We start from the raw sequence: 17,360 nt of genomic DNA on the forward strand, positions 1-17,360 counted from the left end.
CCAAGAAGACGGTATAGAAATTACAGCAAGGATCAGCGTCAGAAGAACCTAATGAGCAAATAATCGATGAAGTGTTGCTGGACCCAAGTAAGCCAGAGCAGACCGTCCGAATTGGGGCGTCGCTCGACCCAGGTATAAGGTCTGAACTTATTGAATTTCTTAAAGCTAACAAAGATTGCTTTGCTTGGTCGCATGAAGATATGACAGGTATCAACCCCGACATGATTACACATAAGCTGAACGTCGACCCTAATCATTGACCAGTCAAGCCGAAATGACGCAAGTTCGCACTAGAGCGAAACCAAGTAATCAACGATGAGGTGCAAAAGCTGATCGAAACAGGGAAAATAAAAGAAGTCAAATACCCGGATTCGCTAGCAAACGTCGTAGTAGTCAAAAAAAGAATGGAAAGTGGGGGGTATGCATAGACTTCACCGACCTAAACAAAGCTTATCCCAAGGATCCATTCCCTATGCCGCACATTGACGCAACTGCCGGGCATAAACTGCTCACATTCATGGGCGCATATTCAGGGTACAACCAAATATTGATTCATCTAGATGACCAAGAGAAGACATCCTTCATAACAGACAAAGGAATCTACTGCTACAAATTTATGCCATTCGGACTAAAGAACGCAGGAGCAACGTACCAAAGGCTCGTCAACAAGATGTTCAGAGAGCAATTAGGGGATACGATGGAAGTAAACATCGATGACATGCTAGTCAAGTCCAAAAAAGCCATTATCAATATCCAGTCCCCTAGAAACGTCAAAGAAGTGCAAAAGTTGACAGGACGTACGCGTCGCAGCACTCAACAGATTCATATCCAAGTAATCTGAAAAATGTCGCTCGTTCTATGACATCCTAAGGAATAACAAAGAAATCCTATGGACGGAGAAGCATGAGAAAGCCCTACAGGACTTGAAGTAATACATGGCATCTCCACCACTCTTGTCCAAGCCAAAGGAACATGAAACGTTGCAGCTATACCTAGCAGTCAGTGCGGCGTCCGTAAGTGCAGTCCTAGCAAGAGAGGAGGACAACCAACAATTGCCCATGTACTACGTCAGTAAGTCTTTGCTAGACGCAAAGACCAGGTATTCCGCCCTTAAAAAATTAGTAGTTGCTTTAACAACTGCTGTTAAGAAGTTACGACATTATTTTGAAACCCACCCGGTGGTTGTACGCACTAAATTTCCTCTTAAGTTCATGTTGCGCAGCCCAGATTTAACAGGAAGGTTAGGCAAGTGGAGCATTGCCCTTAGTGGGTACGATATCAAGTACCAACCAAGGGCGGCCATAAAGTCCCAAGCCCTTGTAGATTTTGTGGCAGATTTCAGCCCGGAGCTAGAACCCCTAGCAGCTCAAGAGCTCAAAGAAATAAACAACACTCACAAGGAAGCAATCTAGACAATGTTCTGTGATGGCTCGTCAAACCAGAGAGGCGCCGGGCTAGGCATCGTGCTAAAATCGACATAAGGGGACATGATCGTACAATCTATCAGCTGCGACTTTAAAGCAACGAACAACGAAGCGGAGTACAAAGCACTAATTGCAGGCATGACCGTCACACTTGACTTAAAGGCAACAGGTCTAAATATGTACAGCGACTTCTTACTCTTCGTCAGCCAATTGAATGGAGAGTTTGCAGCCAAAGATTCAAAAATGACGACCTATCTAGAGGTCGCCAAAAGAAAAGCTAAGCAGTTCAACCCGTTCACAATCAAACAGGTCCCGAGAGACAAGAACACCCAAGCTGACGCCCTAGCCAAGTTGGTTCAGCACTTAGAAAGTCGCCCTTCAGTACCATCCCTTTGGTCCATCTACAAAGACCGTCGGTCGACACATGTAATACCCCGTATTTTTATACGTATTTTATTTAAAGTATGTATTTTATAAAGTATTTAAATAGTTGTAATTATTTTAATTATAGTATTTTAATTAATATTATTATAAAAGGAAAGTTTATTTAATTATTTTAATTATAAAAGTTGGGGTTTTATTTTAAGAAAGTTTAATTTTAACAAGTTTTATTAAGGAAGGAATTAGGAAAATCTAAAAGAGGAAAGTTTAGGGAAGAGGGTTAGTAGAGGAGGGGTATAAATATCCCACTTATGAGGCAAATCAACTTTGCCCAGAGTAGAGAAAACCCAAGGTAAACTTCTCTCTCTCTCCTCCTTATTTTTCTTTTCCCCTTCCCCTTTTTTTTCGGCTGCCCTTCCCCCTCCACCGCTGCCAGCCGCCGGCAGCTTGTGGCTGCCGCTGCCAGCAGCCGGTGGCTGCCGGTTTTCTTCCCCCTTTTCCCTTTTTTTCGAGTATGATAAAAAAAAAAAACATAGCTTTCTTATTTCAAATTAATCTATGCTTAGATCTAATTGTAATTTATGAGTTTTGGGATTTAATTTTGATGATTGATTATAGTAATTATGTTAATTAATTTTCAGATTTGGTTTTTAATTAAAAAGCCCCAATTTTTGAAACCCTAGGTTCTTGATTTATGAATTATTGAAAGTATATGATGTATTAATGTTTAGATCTTCAATTAAAGTGTTTTAAGGTTAAATTACAGCAAGTTTTCATTAAAATAAAGTGCTGGAATTTTATGTAGAACACTTAATATTATGTTCTTGAAGGAATTTTTAACTACCCATTAATTAGGACTTAATTATGGTGTTTTAAACATAATTTCAGCTTACTCTAATTAAATTATGAGGGGTTTTAAAATAGTATATATTGCTGGAAATTTATTTAGAGTGGATTTTAATACTCTATTATAATTTTAATGCGTAGGAGACTTCGAAGTAAGCAATTTTTACTAGTCGTGGCGATTTTAAGATCGTATTTAAGGTACGTTCGCGTACTTAGCATAATTATGTTGATGTAGTAGCATGCTAAATGTGTTTGATTGATTTCAAGTAATGTCATGCTAGGTTTGGAATGAAAATTATGATTTGAATGTTATTGGTGATTGGATTATGAAGCATGATTTATTTATGATGGATTATTTATTGGAAAATAGTAGCTTGGAATATTATTTATGAACCACATATTTATTTATGGCATGATAAAGAGCATGTTTAATTAAACTAATTGTTTAATTTGGTTTGGAATATTGAAAAGGAATTTTATTATGGTTCATATAATTTTTATTGATGCTTTAAGCATGAGGAAGGAGCTACATAAGTGTCTATGTACACGAGGAATAAATAGTATGTTGGTGCCTTTGTGCACTTAAGGTGTTTTTAACACCGAGGGATAGGATTTTTGGCGCTTTATGCGTTTAAGGTGTCTTTGACACTGAGGTAGAACTAAAAAGGGTTCAACATTTAATAATTTGTAATGACATAAGCATGGATATTTTCAACTCATATGAAATAAAATAAAAATAAAAATAAAAAAAAATAATAATCTAGATTCTAATAACAACTAGAAATAAAAATAAAACCGTTTCCCCGGCAACGGCGCCAAATTTTGACAGGCTAAAGTCGTATCACCTAATCAAAAGTAATTACCTAAGTCCTCTAACTAAAGTAGATAGGGAAGTAGGGTCGAATCCACAGGAAAACTGGTCTTTCTATTCCTAATTAATTATTATAATCCAAATTATTAAAGTAACCAATATTTGTTGTGATTATAAACTATACTACGAAGATTATGAGTAAAGAGAATAATTAAGGAAGAAATCAACAATAATAAAGTCTAGGGCATAGGTTCACTAATAAACAATATTTCAGGGTAAAACACAATAATCAATCATCAATGCATTAATTAATCAGATCATAAAGGGCTTTCGCTACGTATTAAAATCACATAATTAATTTACCGGTATTAAATCTCATCTCTCGAATCTCGACCTAACCATTTATAAATTAGTCTGCCTATTGAAACTAAGCCTAAACATCAATTCTCATCTCTCGAATCTCGAATCAATATTGCTAAACTCATACAATTAAACCTGGCCAAATCTAATTACATAGCATATAAACAATCAATAGGAAATCAATTAAGCATTAATGATCAACAATCATAAAATTACCCTTTCATATTATTTATTAGATCCCCAAAAACCCTATAAATAAACTACTTGTGCATAATTAAATATAAACTAAACAAAGCAATTAAACAAGACATGATAGAAGAAAATAAAATAAATAATTGAGATTAAACCAAGAGTTGTAGAGACATAAATAAGAGAGAAAATAATACTAAGAGTTTAATTAAGGGAGAGAGAGAAAAGTTAGAGAGAAAAAGAGAAAAGAAAACTAAATTAATAACTAAAACTAAAACTAATTAATAAACAAAACTAAACTAAAAGAAAACTAAAACTACCTAATCTAAAACTTACCTACGTAACTACTAGTCTACTACTACCTCCCTTATATAAGAAAAGGCAAATCCACCCAATCCTACTCATACTAAAATTATTATAAAACAAACAAAAGCTGCCAAAACCTATCCTAAAAGCTAAAGCAAGAAGATAATTTTGTCCCTGCTAACATTTGAAGACCGATTTAAATATCAGCAAACGAAGCCCAATGCAGATGGCCCAAAGAGAAAAGTGCGTTCAGCTTAGCATGCTCAGCCCGGTCGGGCCCGACTATGAGAGAGGTCCAATAAGAGTGATCAGATCTTATGGGCTTCTTTTACTTGCCTTGGCCTCTAGTTCGGTCCGATGTACTTCATTTGGACTTTTAATTAGTTCGTAACTCGCAGTACTAGCTCTTCACCAAATTGAGCCCTTAAATTACCGAATCGAATTTCTCTAACTCGACCTTGGGCTAAAATATTCGGTCATAAAAATACGATCCAACTCCAATATCTTTGTAGTGGCTCAATAAGCTCGGGAATTATCATAATTTTGCAAATTCCTACAAAATATTACCAACTCTACAAAAATACTAGAAAACGTATATTAGTAATAAAAATAGCTCCGTAGAGCTCAAATAAGCACAAATATGACCGTGGGACAGGGAGTAAATATATATATATAAAATAGAATTATCAGGTATATGTGACTTTGTCACTCCTTTTGTATTAGTGAACGCGTTTGGCAATTGATTTGCTATATTTTACAAATGTATTATTTTTTTGCACTTCTTGTTCACACGCATTTGTCCTTGGATCAAGGTATGATAAACTTTGGGTATTCCATGATATTTCTTTCCAGCACGGGCCCTCTTTATCTCCCCCTAAGGTTGGGAAGATTGTCTCATCAAAGTGACAATCTGGGAACCGAGCTGTGAAAAGATCACCAGCCAATGGTTCGAGATATCGTGTGATGGAAGGTGATTCATAGCCAACATAGATTCCCAACCTAGCTTCTTTGTGGGCCCATTTTAGTATGTTGGGGTGGTGCTACGGGAACATAGACTGCACATCCGAATGTTTTTAGATTTGCCAGGCTAGGTTCCTTTCTACTAGTTGCATTGGAGATAACTTATGCATCGCGCTAGGTCTTAGTCGTAGCAAAGCAACATCATGTATTATTGCATGTCCCCATGCAGAAGATGGGAGTTTTGATTTCATGAGTAATGGCCTAGCGACTAATTGTAATCGCTTTATGAATGATTCTACAAGGCCATTTTGTGTATGAACATGGGCTACTGGGTATTCCACGTCTATCCCAATTGACATACAATAGTCATTAAATGTTCGGGATGTAAATTCTCCGGCATCATCTAGCCTAATCCTTTTGATCGGATAATTCGTTGTATGCACTCAGCTTTGCTAATGCATGCTTAGTTTGTGTTTGTTGGGCTTCTTTTGTCTTGGCCCTCTAATGACCTGTTTTGGCGAGTAGATGGAGACAGTCTAAGACATTTACAAGTAGTGAAGCATGAAGCATGTGAAGGGCTTTTGTGTGGAGAGCTACTTGTATTTATTTATGGCATTTAGTACTGTTCTATCATATGTTTATTGGTTTTTATGCTACTAACATATTTGACGGATTAATTGTTTGATTTTGGGCTTTTACGATTCCATGTTGTAATACTGTTTAATTTGTGTTGAAGTTATTTTGGTTTTGAGTTAATTTGAAGTTTTAATTTGGTTTTGAGATGGTTTTAAGTTTTAAGTCTTCCATTGTGTTCTTCGATAAAAGTTTTAGCCGTTATCACGTTGACGGTAATACTTTAAATTTTCCTTTATTTAAATTATTTAAGGGTAAAAAGAGATTTCAAAAGAAATGAATTTTTAGGGTGTTATAAATGGATTAATAATTGGATCATTTACCTGACAAATGAAGACACAAAGGATGATTCAAACCTTGTAAACTAATTCACTAATAATACTTCCTCCGTTTTCTTTTAGATGCAATACACCCTTTAGTGCGGTAATTAAGAAAGGTGGGGTTTACTTGATATGATAAACTTTAAAATAGGATGAGTGGTTGTTAGGAGTGTAATTTAGTGGGCCATGTGCTTTGAATAAGGGATATAGTATAGTTTTTCCCTAAAGTAACTTTCCTTTTATAGTGTGTTGCAAGTATTGTGACATTTCCTTTTTAGGGAAGTGTTGCAAGTAAAAGAAAACGGAGGAAGTACTTTATAAGGGATTTGGTTAATTGACAAACAATTTTTCAAAAGCAGGGGCTGAACCCAGCCAATACAATGAGAGAATTTTAAAGAAAAAAAAAATAATGGCCGATTATAGGCAGATCTAGAGGAGCCAAGAAAATGTTGAGGACCTGGCCTAAAGGCGCCTCCTGGATTAAAAAAAAAGGATTATAGAGGAAGTAAGAAGGGAGGAGAGGGCGAACATTTATTAAAATTATCACAATCACTTGTGATCATATTGGATTTTTTTACCGAACCATAACTAGCCAACCAAGTATTAGAGAGTAGAGGGAAGAAAAAAGTAATTCCTACCTATACAAACCTTTACTTGACAGGATTTAAACCCCAAACCTCTACAATTTGAGGTAAGAATGTTACCAAGTGAATCAACACTTTGTTGATTTGATGTTAATCTTACTAAATTAGTGTATGTAATCTTCATTTTTAAACCAGTGTCCCATGTAGACTTTTTGTACTTCCTTTGTTCTATTAATATTGCAACAAGGGGGAAATTACGCATCCCTATGCACATTTTATATGCTAAACATCTATAATTGTGGAAGAGTAAAAATTATAAAAAGTTGATATTGTGAAAGTATTGTATGAGACGAATTCAACAAGATCCCACATGACTATATTTTGCTTAACGTATAAATCATATTACATGGTCAAACAAGAGTGATGAATAGTGCAAAAAGTCCATTGTTGCAATATTAACAGAACGGAGGAAGTACTATTACATAAAACACTTTAAAAAGTGTTAGTGTCTTATTATAAGAGAAACTATAGTCATGTAATTACTTGTTGAATTCGTCATAATGTATAGTTTTCAAATATCAACTATTTATAACTTATCATTATTGATAATTGAAGATAATATTGACCTAAAATCTAAATTAACATACATGTCAAATCATATGGAGTAGGACAATTTAATAAAAATAGATGTTATAACTTTAGGGTTCGTTTGACATCACTGTGGTTTCTGTTTTTTGGTTTTAAAAAGTATATTATATATGTCACATAATGAATGAAAAATTATTTCGACTGATTAAAATTTTGATAATTTTGAAAACTGACAACAGAAAAGTGGAAACACCTTTTTCTTGTTTCATGTTTTTGGTTTTTAGTTTTTTAAAAAAACAGAAAACTGAAAATAAAAAATGATGTCAAACAAGCCCTTTACTAACAACTTTTAATAATACGAAAATGAAGAAATTTTACGGTTAACCATATAAAATATCAGATCATGCACCCTACTTTTCTAATCGAATACCAAATCGATTTTCTTAAAGAATTTTAGTTAGCCATAAAAAATCAACCGTAAAAAGTCAATTGAAGCAATTTTTAAGAACGCGTGTACGCAGTCCTAAAATTGCGGGCATAAGCAGGCAAGTAGCCAGCCCGTCAACCTGGGTGGATGGGGTCTACTCTGGCAAACTCATAATTACATCATTTGACATAAAAGAAGACACTTCCAAAAGGCTTCCTCAAAGTCAACTCTTTTTCACTAAAAGCCCACCACCACTACCCATTATTTTATCCCTTTTTTTTTCTCAGCATTACCTTTCTCTGAATTTCAGCAAAATTTTATCAGTCTTCAGATACCAAAACGTCCATATCATGTACACATGCGCAGGATAAGGACCTTCTTTCTACATTTTTATTTTTATTTTACTCCTTTTTTGAGCATCTACTTTTCATTTTATTACTCCACCTAATAGTAAACTTACTCTCAGATCGCATTGTCTAAATCTCTCATAACGGCTTATCTAATACAATCCACAAATTTTATTTAATAGTATATGTGACTATAAATTCCTCGAACAGACTGACACATAAGAGAGACTGCTGAAAGGTTGTTTGCCCTGGCAGTTGTATCTCTGAATTCTATAATACTTCCAATACTGTTAGACTTTTTGAAGTAATAGCTGCTTTTGTCATCCCATCATCATATTTTTTCTCACTTCTTTCTGACTCTCTCTCCTCTCTTCTTCTTCTTCAAAAATGGAGGGTCTTCCTTCAGGCTACCGTCCAAACGTCGGAATATGTCTTATAAACGACGATAATCAGGTACTTTTTCGATAAATTAGGATTGTTATTTGCATCGTCTTGATGTAAATTGCAAAATTTATGCAATCTATTTTAGGCAAAATTTATATTTGCTGTTATATAATTTTATGAGATTAATCTGCAATAAGTAATTAAATTAGCGAGGATTGTTATATGTTTATATTTAATTTTTTGATGTTGGTTGTTCACTGTTATTTTTTATGGTGTTGCTAAAACTGTTCTCTTGAAAGATCAGTTTGTCAATAAATAAAATTTTGGATTATATTGTGGATAACCACTAGGGTAGTTTGTCAAAGTCTTGAGCGGTGGTACCAAGACACGAGATCAAATCCTGTCTATGTTATTTGTTCTTTGTGGCTTTTTATTCGGCACCTATATTTTCTTGGATCATAAAATCATGTTTCAATTTTTTTTGTAGCTTCTAAAATTGAAAATCAAGGTTTGATTTAAATCTCATTTTTAATCTATATGACCCTGTTTCTTAATTGTTTGTTTCAATTTTTTTTTTTTTTTTTTTTGGATAGGTCTTCTTTAACCATGGATTCTGATTTGGTCTTAGTGTTACATGTTTATCTGAAATTATCATTTAAAGCTAAAAATAGAAAGCCAATGCTTTTATCTTTTGTTTCAAAAGTCTAGCATAAGGTTCTTCAATGAATGTGGGGTTTCCAATATGATTTGAAAGCAATGACACGGACCCAGGATTTTAATTCGTATAATTACAATTATATATACAATAAAAGATTTATTACGAAAATAATAATAATAATTGAATCAATTTTGGTTCTTGTTAAATAAAGTGGAAGTTGTTGGAAATAGTTATATTATTTATAATATCATGTTGAGCAAACATTAAATACATACAAACTTCCCTTGCATAAAAATTTTCCAAAATGATTCAAATGCATGTGTATCTTTGTATATTGCTATCATAACAAACCCTGATAGTGATAGACAAGTGAGTTCTACAGAAATCTGAATTCAGATAAGCTGATAATAAAGAGAACATATATCTTTGTTCTGTAAGTGTTTGTACATAATGTTCATTCTGTCCGGAATCAATAGTCACATTATCTAAGTCATTTACGATTCCTCCCTTGTTATTTGTGCTCGATCACTCCCACTTTATGCATCGACTATGTCACTTAATTTACGATTCCTCGCTTTCTTTGTTCCTAATCTTTCACACCAATCTAATCAAGTGTCATCCACAAAACCTAACACTATGTGCTTATTGCAATTCAAAAGATTATATTCATAATACATTGCAGTACTGCACTCTCCTCAGGGTTTAAAAGATTAATTAGTACCTTAAACATTATATTGTGACATGTGATCCAAGAATGAGTATGGTGATTTGATCATTCTTTCTTAGAGAAAATCGTAACTGCATTTGTGCTACGGCTATTCCATGTTTAACATATTGAGATTTAAATTTTGTACCAATGATGAGTGATAAGGACAAAGAAAAGACGGAAACAGAGAAGATTCAAAGTTTGAGTTTATAAGTAGCCTGCTGTTTATTTTAGTTCTGTTTGAGTTTATCATCACGGTTAATATTTGATGCAGATATTTGTGGCATCAAGGCTAAATGTCCCTGGAGCTTGGCAGATGCCTCAGGTAAAATTTATAACATATTCCTTGTAAATTTTTATTGGTAATTTGGTAGACTGTGAATTTTCTTGAATACAGCACATCAATTTTATCACAGTTCACAAGCTCTCTTAGAAGCTTCTGTAATAATAACATGTTTGTGAGGCTGCAACCAGTTTCAATTCCAACATTGTCCGGATAAGGCATTATGGTTTAGCTTTTCTGGCTGACTGATGATTTTCGTGTTCCTCATGACTCATGAGTGTTGTTATAACTTAAGATTGGGTCAGTTACTTATGTTCAGTTGAAAGAATATTCGAACCTCTATTTATTTAGAACACCTCTTCACAGACATTAAAACACTATACCGAGTTTTATACTTGTAGCTTTTAGAGAGTGACCACAATAATCTCTTTACCTTTGATTCTTGCTCTTCTTTTTGGCATAAGTAGCCTGCAATACTAAAATATCTCGAACAAGTTTGTATTGATCTTTTAATAACTTCTTGTTTGACTGTAGGGAGGTATTGAAGATGGTGAAGATCCTAAGTCTGCAGCCATCAGAGAATTACGCGAGGAAACTGGGATCACATCTGTTGATATTATTGCTGAGGTTAGTTTCCTGAATATTTTTGAAATCTATGATGGTGGAATCATCTTAAATATAGTGCAGATTTCGCTTGCTCTTTTTTCTCTGTTTTTATTTTATACTAAGTATATTTCTCTTAACTGTTGCATATCAATTTGCAGGCCCCAACTTGGCTGACTTATGACTTCCCTCCTCCTGTAAAGGCAAAAGTGAATCGCTTGTGGGGTGGAGAATGGCATGGCCAGGCACAGAAGTGGTAAACTATATCTTGTTCATTGTTATTTGTCTTGCCCCTCTTTTAGTCGTAGTTGTAAGTAGAGGAGTCTCAAGGAAAGATCTATCTCAAAATTTACCGAATTCTACCCAACAACTTCGTGACTACATTCTAAGACTGCAAGCCTATAGATACGCTTTTTTTAGTTACATAATTGTACAAAAATGTTCCTAGGACTATGAAAAACACATCTTTCATATCACTTTTGGTAGATAAAGAATATTTTCCTGTGCCCTGTCTTTATTACTCTTGAGGATTTTGCAAGAGAAAATATATTCTGAACTTGCTCACAGTCTATGGAACTTTAATGTTGGTGAAACACATGGTTTTTTATATTGGTAAAAAAGTAAGATGCTTAGTTACATTAATAGACTGTCTGTGAATGAATATTGTTATAAAAGGGGAAACGAAAGAATGATCCTCGAAGAATTTGCTCAAAGTAAACCTGCACAACTATATTCACGATTTAATTTACCGGCTGTTAAATGGAAGAGATGAGAAACAACAGACCGACATATAGTAAATATTCTTCATTCTTATGTTTCTATAGCCGAATACTTTTCTAAGAGGTCTCAGACAGTCAGACTTGGACTACTAATTATATTACGTACTAACTAGTACAGTATTCTATGTCATAGTTTGTCTAACATCACTTCTTTCAGTTTTAGAACATGCTGTAACTGTTGGATGTACTTCTGCTCATTTTTCTAGTAGTTAGTTTAGGCTTACGTGATTTGGCTAATATTGATCAGAATTGATGACACAAGAATTTCAACTTGGACAGGTTCCTTATGAAGTTTACAGCGGATGAACGTGAGATCAATTTAGCAACTGGAGAAGCAGAAACAGAATTTTCCGAGTGGAAATGGGCAACCCTTGATGAGGTCATTGATCAGGTGAAGTAAAAACAATGATTTTTGAGTTGCTTTAATTTCGCCGTATTTGTTGAACTTCTAGTAGGATATTGACTTTACATTTCAACAGGCAGTAGATTATAAAAGGCCAGTATATGAGGAAATTATGAACAACTTCAGGTCATATATCGACATCAACCCGATATCTGCTAAGTGCAAGTCAGCTAAGTGGTAAATCACAGCCTAAAAGGCTGTAATTCACCAAGCCTCTTAATTTACCTTACTAAATCTTTATGTAAATCTTATGTCAGTCTTCTGTAAATTAATATAGAAGCTCTTTTTTTTATTTTTTCATCTGAGAATTGACATTGTGTAAAACTTAATGTTTGAGGGATTCCTAGACTGTTAATGTTAGCGCAGCTCGAAAGTGTAATTGAGGATCTGTTCTCAGTTTTCAGTCATTTGATTCTGCTAGTAATATTACCATAAATGAAAGGAGTAAGAATTGAACAAAAATTTGATCTACTAGCTTATCTTTCAATATGTTAGAGAGAACATCAAACAAGTATTCAATTAGGCTTTTCAGATTGAGTTGCAATTGTTGAAAATTTTAGTTTGATTGATTACTATTCCTATTCAGCTACCTGTCACTTATCATTTGTCATGGACATATATATGATTATATCGTTGTATATATCAATGACAAGAGCAAATGATGGGAATCGATCTCAAGATCCCCTGAAATCGGGAAGGAAGCTCTAACCACAATTTTTTTTTTTGAGAAAATATACATCATTTGTCCTTGAAATCTCTTTCAACGAACTTACTGAAATACCCTTGAATATTCAAGCTAAGGGATATACCAAAATACAGAATGATGAAGCTATGTTCGTCCTTATTAGTCATGTAACATGACTCCCTAGTCATTTGTCAGACTAATGAATTTTCATTTTCATTAAGATAACGTTTTCACGTTTTTCAGTCCATTTGAATAACGCAAACACTTGCTGACCATCAAAGGTGCCTTGTGTTGAATCCCACTAAGTACTTCTCTAGGCGGTAGTCGCTATCGTTGAAACTTATCAATATGTTTTCTTTTATTAAAACTAGAAGTGATGCCCAACTATATGAGGTTTGAATCGAATTTCGTTTACATCATTGTTATTTGTGACTTTATACTACTGTAGTATTTATAAAAATGATTGACCTTCAAGATATATTGAGCAATTATAGCAGTAGGTTATGGCCTTTATTTTTTGGTAAGGTGTCTTATATTTTCGTTGGATAAAAGTCATAAAACTAATCAAAGTAGAAAGAACAAAATGAAACAGTGGGAGTAATAATTTGCGACTCTCGGAGAAGAGAAAGTCAACAAAGCCAATAATAGTGAGCTTTGATAAAGAAAAATTGCGCAGGTAAAAATACAAAGGGTAGTGAATTTAGCACTTAATTAGTCTATATAGGGAACACATAATTTTCATTTGTTAAAATTTCTGTAGTAAGTCACTAATTTTCCTCTGGTCTCCAATTAATTTGGTATTGTTGAAGTTATTTGCTCTATTTTTATTATACATAATTTTATTTAGCGTAATGTTATATGTAGCACTTTTTTTTTTAAAGAAATGCTATATGTAGCACTTAAGAGTAAGACTAGGAATGTATGATAAAATCACACGCAAATTACATTTTTAGCTTTTTAAATACAACCCTATGCGCATATATAGCATTTTCCTTTTATTTATAACTACTATTCTCTTAACTAATGAATTATGTACCATTTTTGTGCTCATACTCATTTTTCTTACATGCTCTTGTGCATCCATGTGTTACTTTAGTGAAAGAAATATTATGGTCCCTACCTTATCTCCCAAAAAAAAGCCCTTGTAGGGCTATATCCCTTGAAGAGAGGACAGGAAGGCTTTGTATAATTGTATACGAGATAAGTAACTTAAAACTAAATCATTATATTGCATATAGTAGTTGCCATTAAAGGACCTTTTGCCATTTTTACCATCCTCTAATAATTGATGGTTTAGCAAATACTTACCCAACTAAGGCCTTGTTCTCTTATGTAGAAATTCAGTTCAGTTCAGTTCAGCTCCTAATTTCCTTCACTTATAAAATATTCAGTTCAGCCAAGTTCGGTCAATGAGAACAGGCCCTAAATGTACATAAATGATCCAATTATTAACTCTATTAACAAATACAATATGCATTAAGGCTTTGTTTAATTGGTTTCTCTTATTTTGTCTGTGACTATGAAAACATCAATGAAATGTCAGGAGTCAAGACATGTAAGTCATAAAATTCCAACTACTTAATTAAAAGTTGGAAAATAGATATAAAATAGAAAAAGCGAAAAGCTTAAAACAATTGAAATATCAAAGAGGCGAACAAACCAAAATTATGCTAGCCAAAAGGTTGCTTGAATCGATATATAATTACACTGAAAGTGCAAAAATTAAGAAGTTAGAGATTGAAAATTGATTGGTAAACGAAAATTTAAATTACACTCTTTAAGAAAATTTACTCCAGTAATCCTCCATTATATTTACACGATTTTTTTCATTATTTTTTTTTTTAAATTTTTTGAAAATTTATAGTATATTCAACCAGACTTACAAATCCAGAAAGGGAGGATCCACACCCCTATCCCTCTTCAAATTTTTAAAGATTTATGAAAATAAAAAGTTATGTTTTAATAGCTAACTAGTAATACTTTTAACTAGACGTTGAAGGTTTTAAACTTAGTCACCTGTAAATTTAGTCCAAGATACAAGGGTACAACTTCCTATATAGTACGTAACAACCACTTAGTTAACGACTTGACAAGGTGTCAACGATAGCACATATACATAAGCAGTGCATTCCGGGGGCATGTACTTCCAAAGTTTTAAGTAGAGCACCAAATAGTTTATAGTCTTTACTCATTAAACAAACTTTTCAACATCATAAAGAATAGCTAAAAGTTGAAAATTCACCAAAATAAAGATACTTTTATACGCGCATGTCACGTGAAGACTTTATGTCATTGTCCTAATCGTCAATCATAAACTACAATATGCTAAATAGTAAGCACCACTTCACAAAAATACACAAACAAACACTATGAAAACATTCATCCTCTCATTATCCATCCTTATTCTTCTTCTCAATTTTACTCCTACTATCAATTCATCATCCACCCCATTTACACCCGAATCGCTTCCTACTAAATCCGGCTACTTAGTCGTCAACTCGACTTCAAAGTCGTCTATTTACTACACTTATTATGAAGCACAACAACCTGTTTCATCACTTGCAAAAACTCCACTTCTTGTATGGCTCCAAGGAGGTCCTGGTTGTTCCTCTATGGTTGGGAACTTCTATGAGCTCGGCCCGTGGCGTGTTAACCATAAGATTGAGTTAGAAAGAAATAAAGGCGCATGGAACCGGATATTTGGGCTTTTGTTCTTGGATAATCCAATTGGGACAGGGTTTAGCATTGCTGCTACACCAGAGGAGATTCCAAGGGATCAACATGGTGTAGCTAAACATCTTTTTATTGCTATTAAATCATTTCTTGCATTAGATAAAGCAGTATTTAGAAATCGACCTGTTTATATTACTGGTGAAAGTTATGCAGGAAAGTATGTTCCTTCAATAGGGTATTACATAGTAAGGAGAAATAGTGAGCTCCCTGAAACTGAGAGGGTAAATTTAGGTGGAATTGCGATTGGAAATGGGTTAACTGACCCGATAACCCAGGTGACAACCCATGGGTTGAATGCTTACTTTAGTGGGTTAGTGAATGAGAAGCAGAGATTACAATTAGAGCAAGCTCAAAGGGTCGCGGTAAAGTTGGTTATGGAGAGGAAATGGAGTGAGGCAACTGATGCAAGGAGTGAAGTGTTGAATATGCTCCAAGAGATGACAGGGTTGGCTACGTTGTATGATGTCAGGAGGAAAATACCCTATGAGTCGTACTTGGTAGAGCAGTTTTTGAGCAGTTCTGAGGTCAAGGCGGCGCTAGGGGTGAATAAATCCATGGCTTGGGAGGACTGCAGTAATATAGTAGGCGATATTTTACATGAAGATGTAATGAAGAGCGTGAAGTACATGGTGGAAATGTTGTTGCAGAAGACCAAGGTATTGTTATATCAGGGGCAGTGTGACCTGAGAGATGGGGTAGTTTCCGTAGAGGCTTGGCTGAAGAAGTTGAGGTGGGAAGGGGTTCAGAAGTTTGAAGATGCAGAGAGGAAAGTGTGGAAAGTAGAAGAGGAGGTTGCTGGGTATGTGCAGAAATGGGGCAGTTTGACTCATGCTGTAGTGTTGGGAGCAGGGCATTTCGTGCCCACTGATCAGGCTGTTCATTCACAGGTCATGATCGAGGATTGGATCCTCGAAAAAGGGTCTTTCGCAAGAGATGAAATTGAGATTGCATCACGACATCCAAAGAATTTTCTTTGAAAATGTTGAAGGAATTAATCCATGAATGCCAGTCATAATTAGGCTACAGCAAATAACAGTTGCGTAGCTCTAGCTTTGACTTGTCAAAAACATTTGTAGATGTACAGTACCATTGCCTTTGACAGTATGATCTTGAATGGTTGTGTGATCTAAGAGAGTTCAAGGATTGGTACAGATATATCTATGACTAATAACTCTTTACGCAATGGGTAAGATCAATAAACGGGTACAAACATTGAGCTTTGATCGTGTAATACTAGCATGCTGTATCGACAACCTTATTTTGGTTTCAGAAATGAATTTGCAGGCCTTACCATTGCATTGGTATGTTATGTCAATTTCACTTAGGTCCTTGTTATATTCTATGTGCATATTTAGTTTCGAGAGAGAGAGGATGGAAATCAACAAAGAGAAACAGAGGATTAGTTGATTGCTTTTAGAGAGTAATTGCCCAAAACAAAATGCAGTTAAAGGGCTGATTGAGAGGGACAGTAAAGAATACTCAGTTGTTCCTATTTTTGGGAAGTAATCTTAAGAGTGCGGCTGAGAGAATGCTATTTTTGCTCTGAAACGAAAACCTGCTTTGCATTCTTAAACCATACCAACGTGCAAGAAGCACAGGAAAAAAAATTAAACTAAAAAATATACCAGAAACACAGAATAGGTAACAGAAGAAATGAGATACAGGTCGCCAAACAGATTGATCTGTATCTAATAGCATGCCAGGCCAACCTGGGGTGATCTTTCAGTAATTATTCACAATCGATAAATCTGATATCTATGGCAAAACGATTTCATGTTCTAGGGAGCTTTGATGTAAAATCCAACTGTGTTTTCCTTTCCATCGCCTTTACTTATGAACAAAACTTATCAGAGCTATACACGAGGGTAACAGAACAAATAATACCTCGTGCAAGCCCTATCCGCTGAAGATAAATGAAGGGAAATGCATAGATATAAAATGAAGGAGCAT

General features: G+C 34.6%; 2 protein-coding genes across 2 annotated transcripts; both read left to right on the top strand.

Moving 5' to 3' along the window:
- Positions 1–8,331: 8,331 nt before the first annotated feature.
- LOC145602218 (nudix hydrolase 25-like) lies at positions 8,332–12,395 on the top strand. The gene is made up of 6 exons (XM_081658389.1): positions 8,332–8,629; positions 10,199–10,249; positions 10,742–10,834; positions 10,972–11,066; positions 11,869–11,980; positions 12,069–12,395. The coding sequence occupies exons 1-6, from the start codon at positions 8,564–8,566 to the stop codon at positions 12,171–12,173; spliced, it is 522 nt and encodes a 173-aa protein (XP_081514515.1). The 5' UTR covers positions 8,332–8,563; the 3' UTR covers positions 12,174–12,395.
- Positions 12,396–15,030: 2,635 nt separating this feature from the next.
- On the top strand, positions 15,031–17,117 carry LOC145602458 (serine carboxypeptidase-like 50). Its single transcript, XM_081658647.1, has one exon. The coding sequence runs from the start codon at positions 15,047–15,049 to the stop codon at positions 16,385–16,387; it is 1,341 nt and encodes a 446-aa protein (XP_081514773.1). The 5' UTR covers positions 15,031–15,046; the 3' UTR covers positions 16,388–17,117.
- Positions 17,118–17,360: the final 243 nt, after the last annotated feature.

Source organism: Chenopodium album, chromosome 21 (assembly GCF_948465745.1).
Source record: "Chenopodium album chromosome 21, dcCheAlbu1.1, whole genome shotgun sequence".
In the NCBI taxonomy this organism is placed as follows: Eukaryota; Viridiplantae; Streptophyta; class Magnoliopsida; order Caryophyllales; family Amaranthaceae; genus Chenopodium; species Chenopodium album.

Bases quoted from the DNA above. Each gene is read 5' to 3' on its own strand.
- LOC145602458 (XM_081658647.1), top strand. From the start codon at position 15,047: ATGAAAACATTCATCCTCTCATTATCCATCCTTATTCTTCTTCTCAAT.
- LOC145602218 (XM_081658389.1), top strand. From the start codon at position 8,564: ATGGAGGGTCTTCCTTCAGGCTACCGTCCAAACGTCGGAATATGTCTT. The intron at 8,630-10,198 runs GTACTTTTTCGA...TATTTGATGCAG, and splicing joins TTATAAACGACGATAATCAG to ATATTTGTGGCATCAAGGCT. The intron at 11,981-12,068 runs GTGAAGTAAAAA...ACATTTCAACAG, and splicing joins TTGATGAGGTCATTGATCAG to GCAGTAGATTATAAAAGGCC.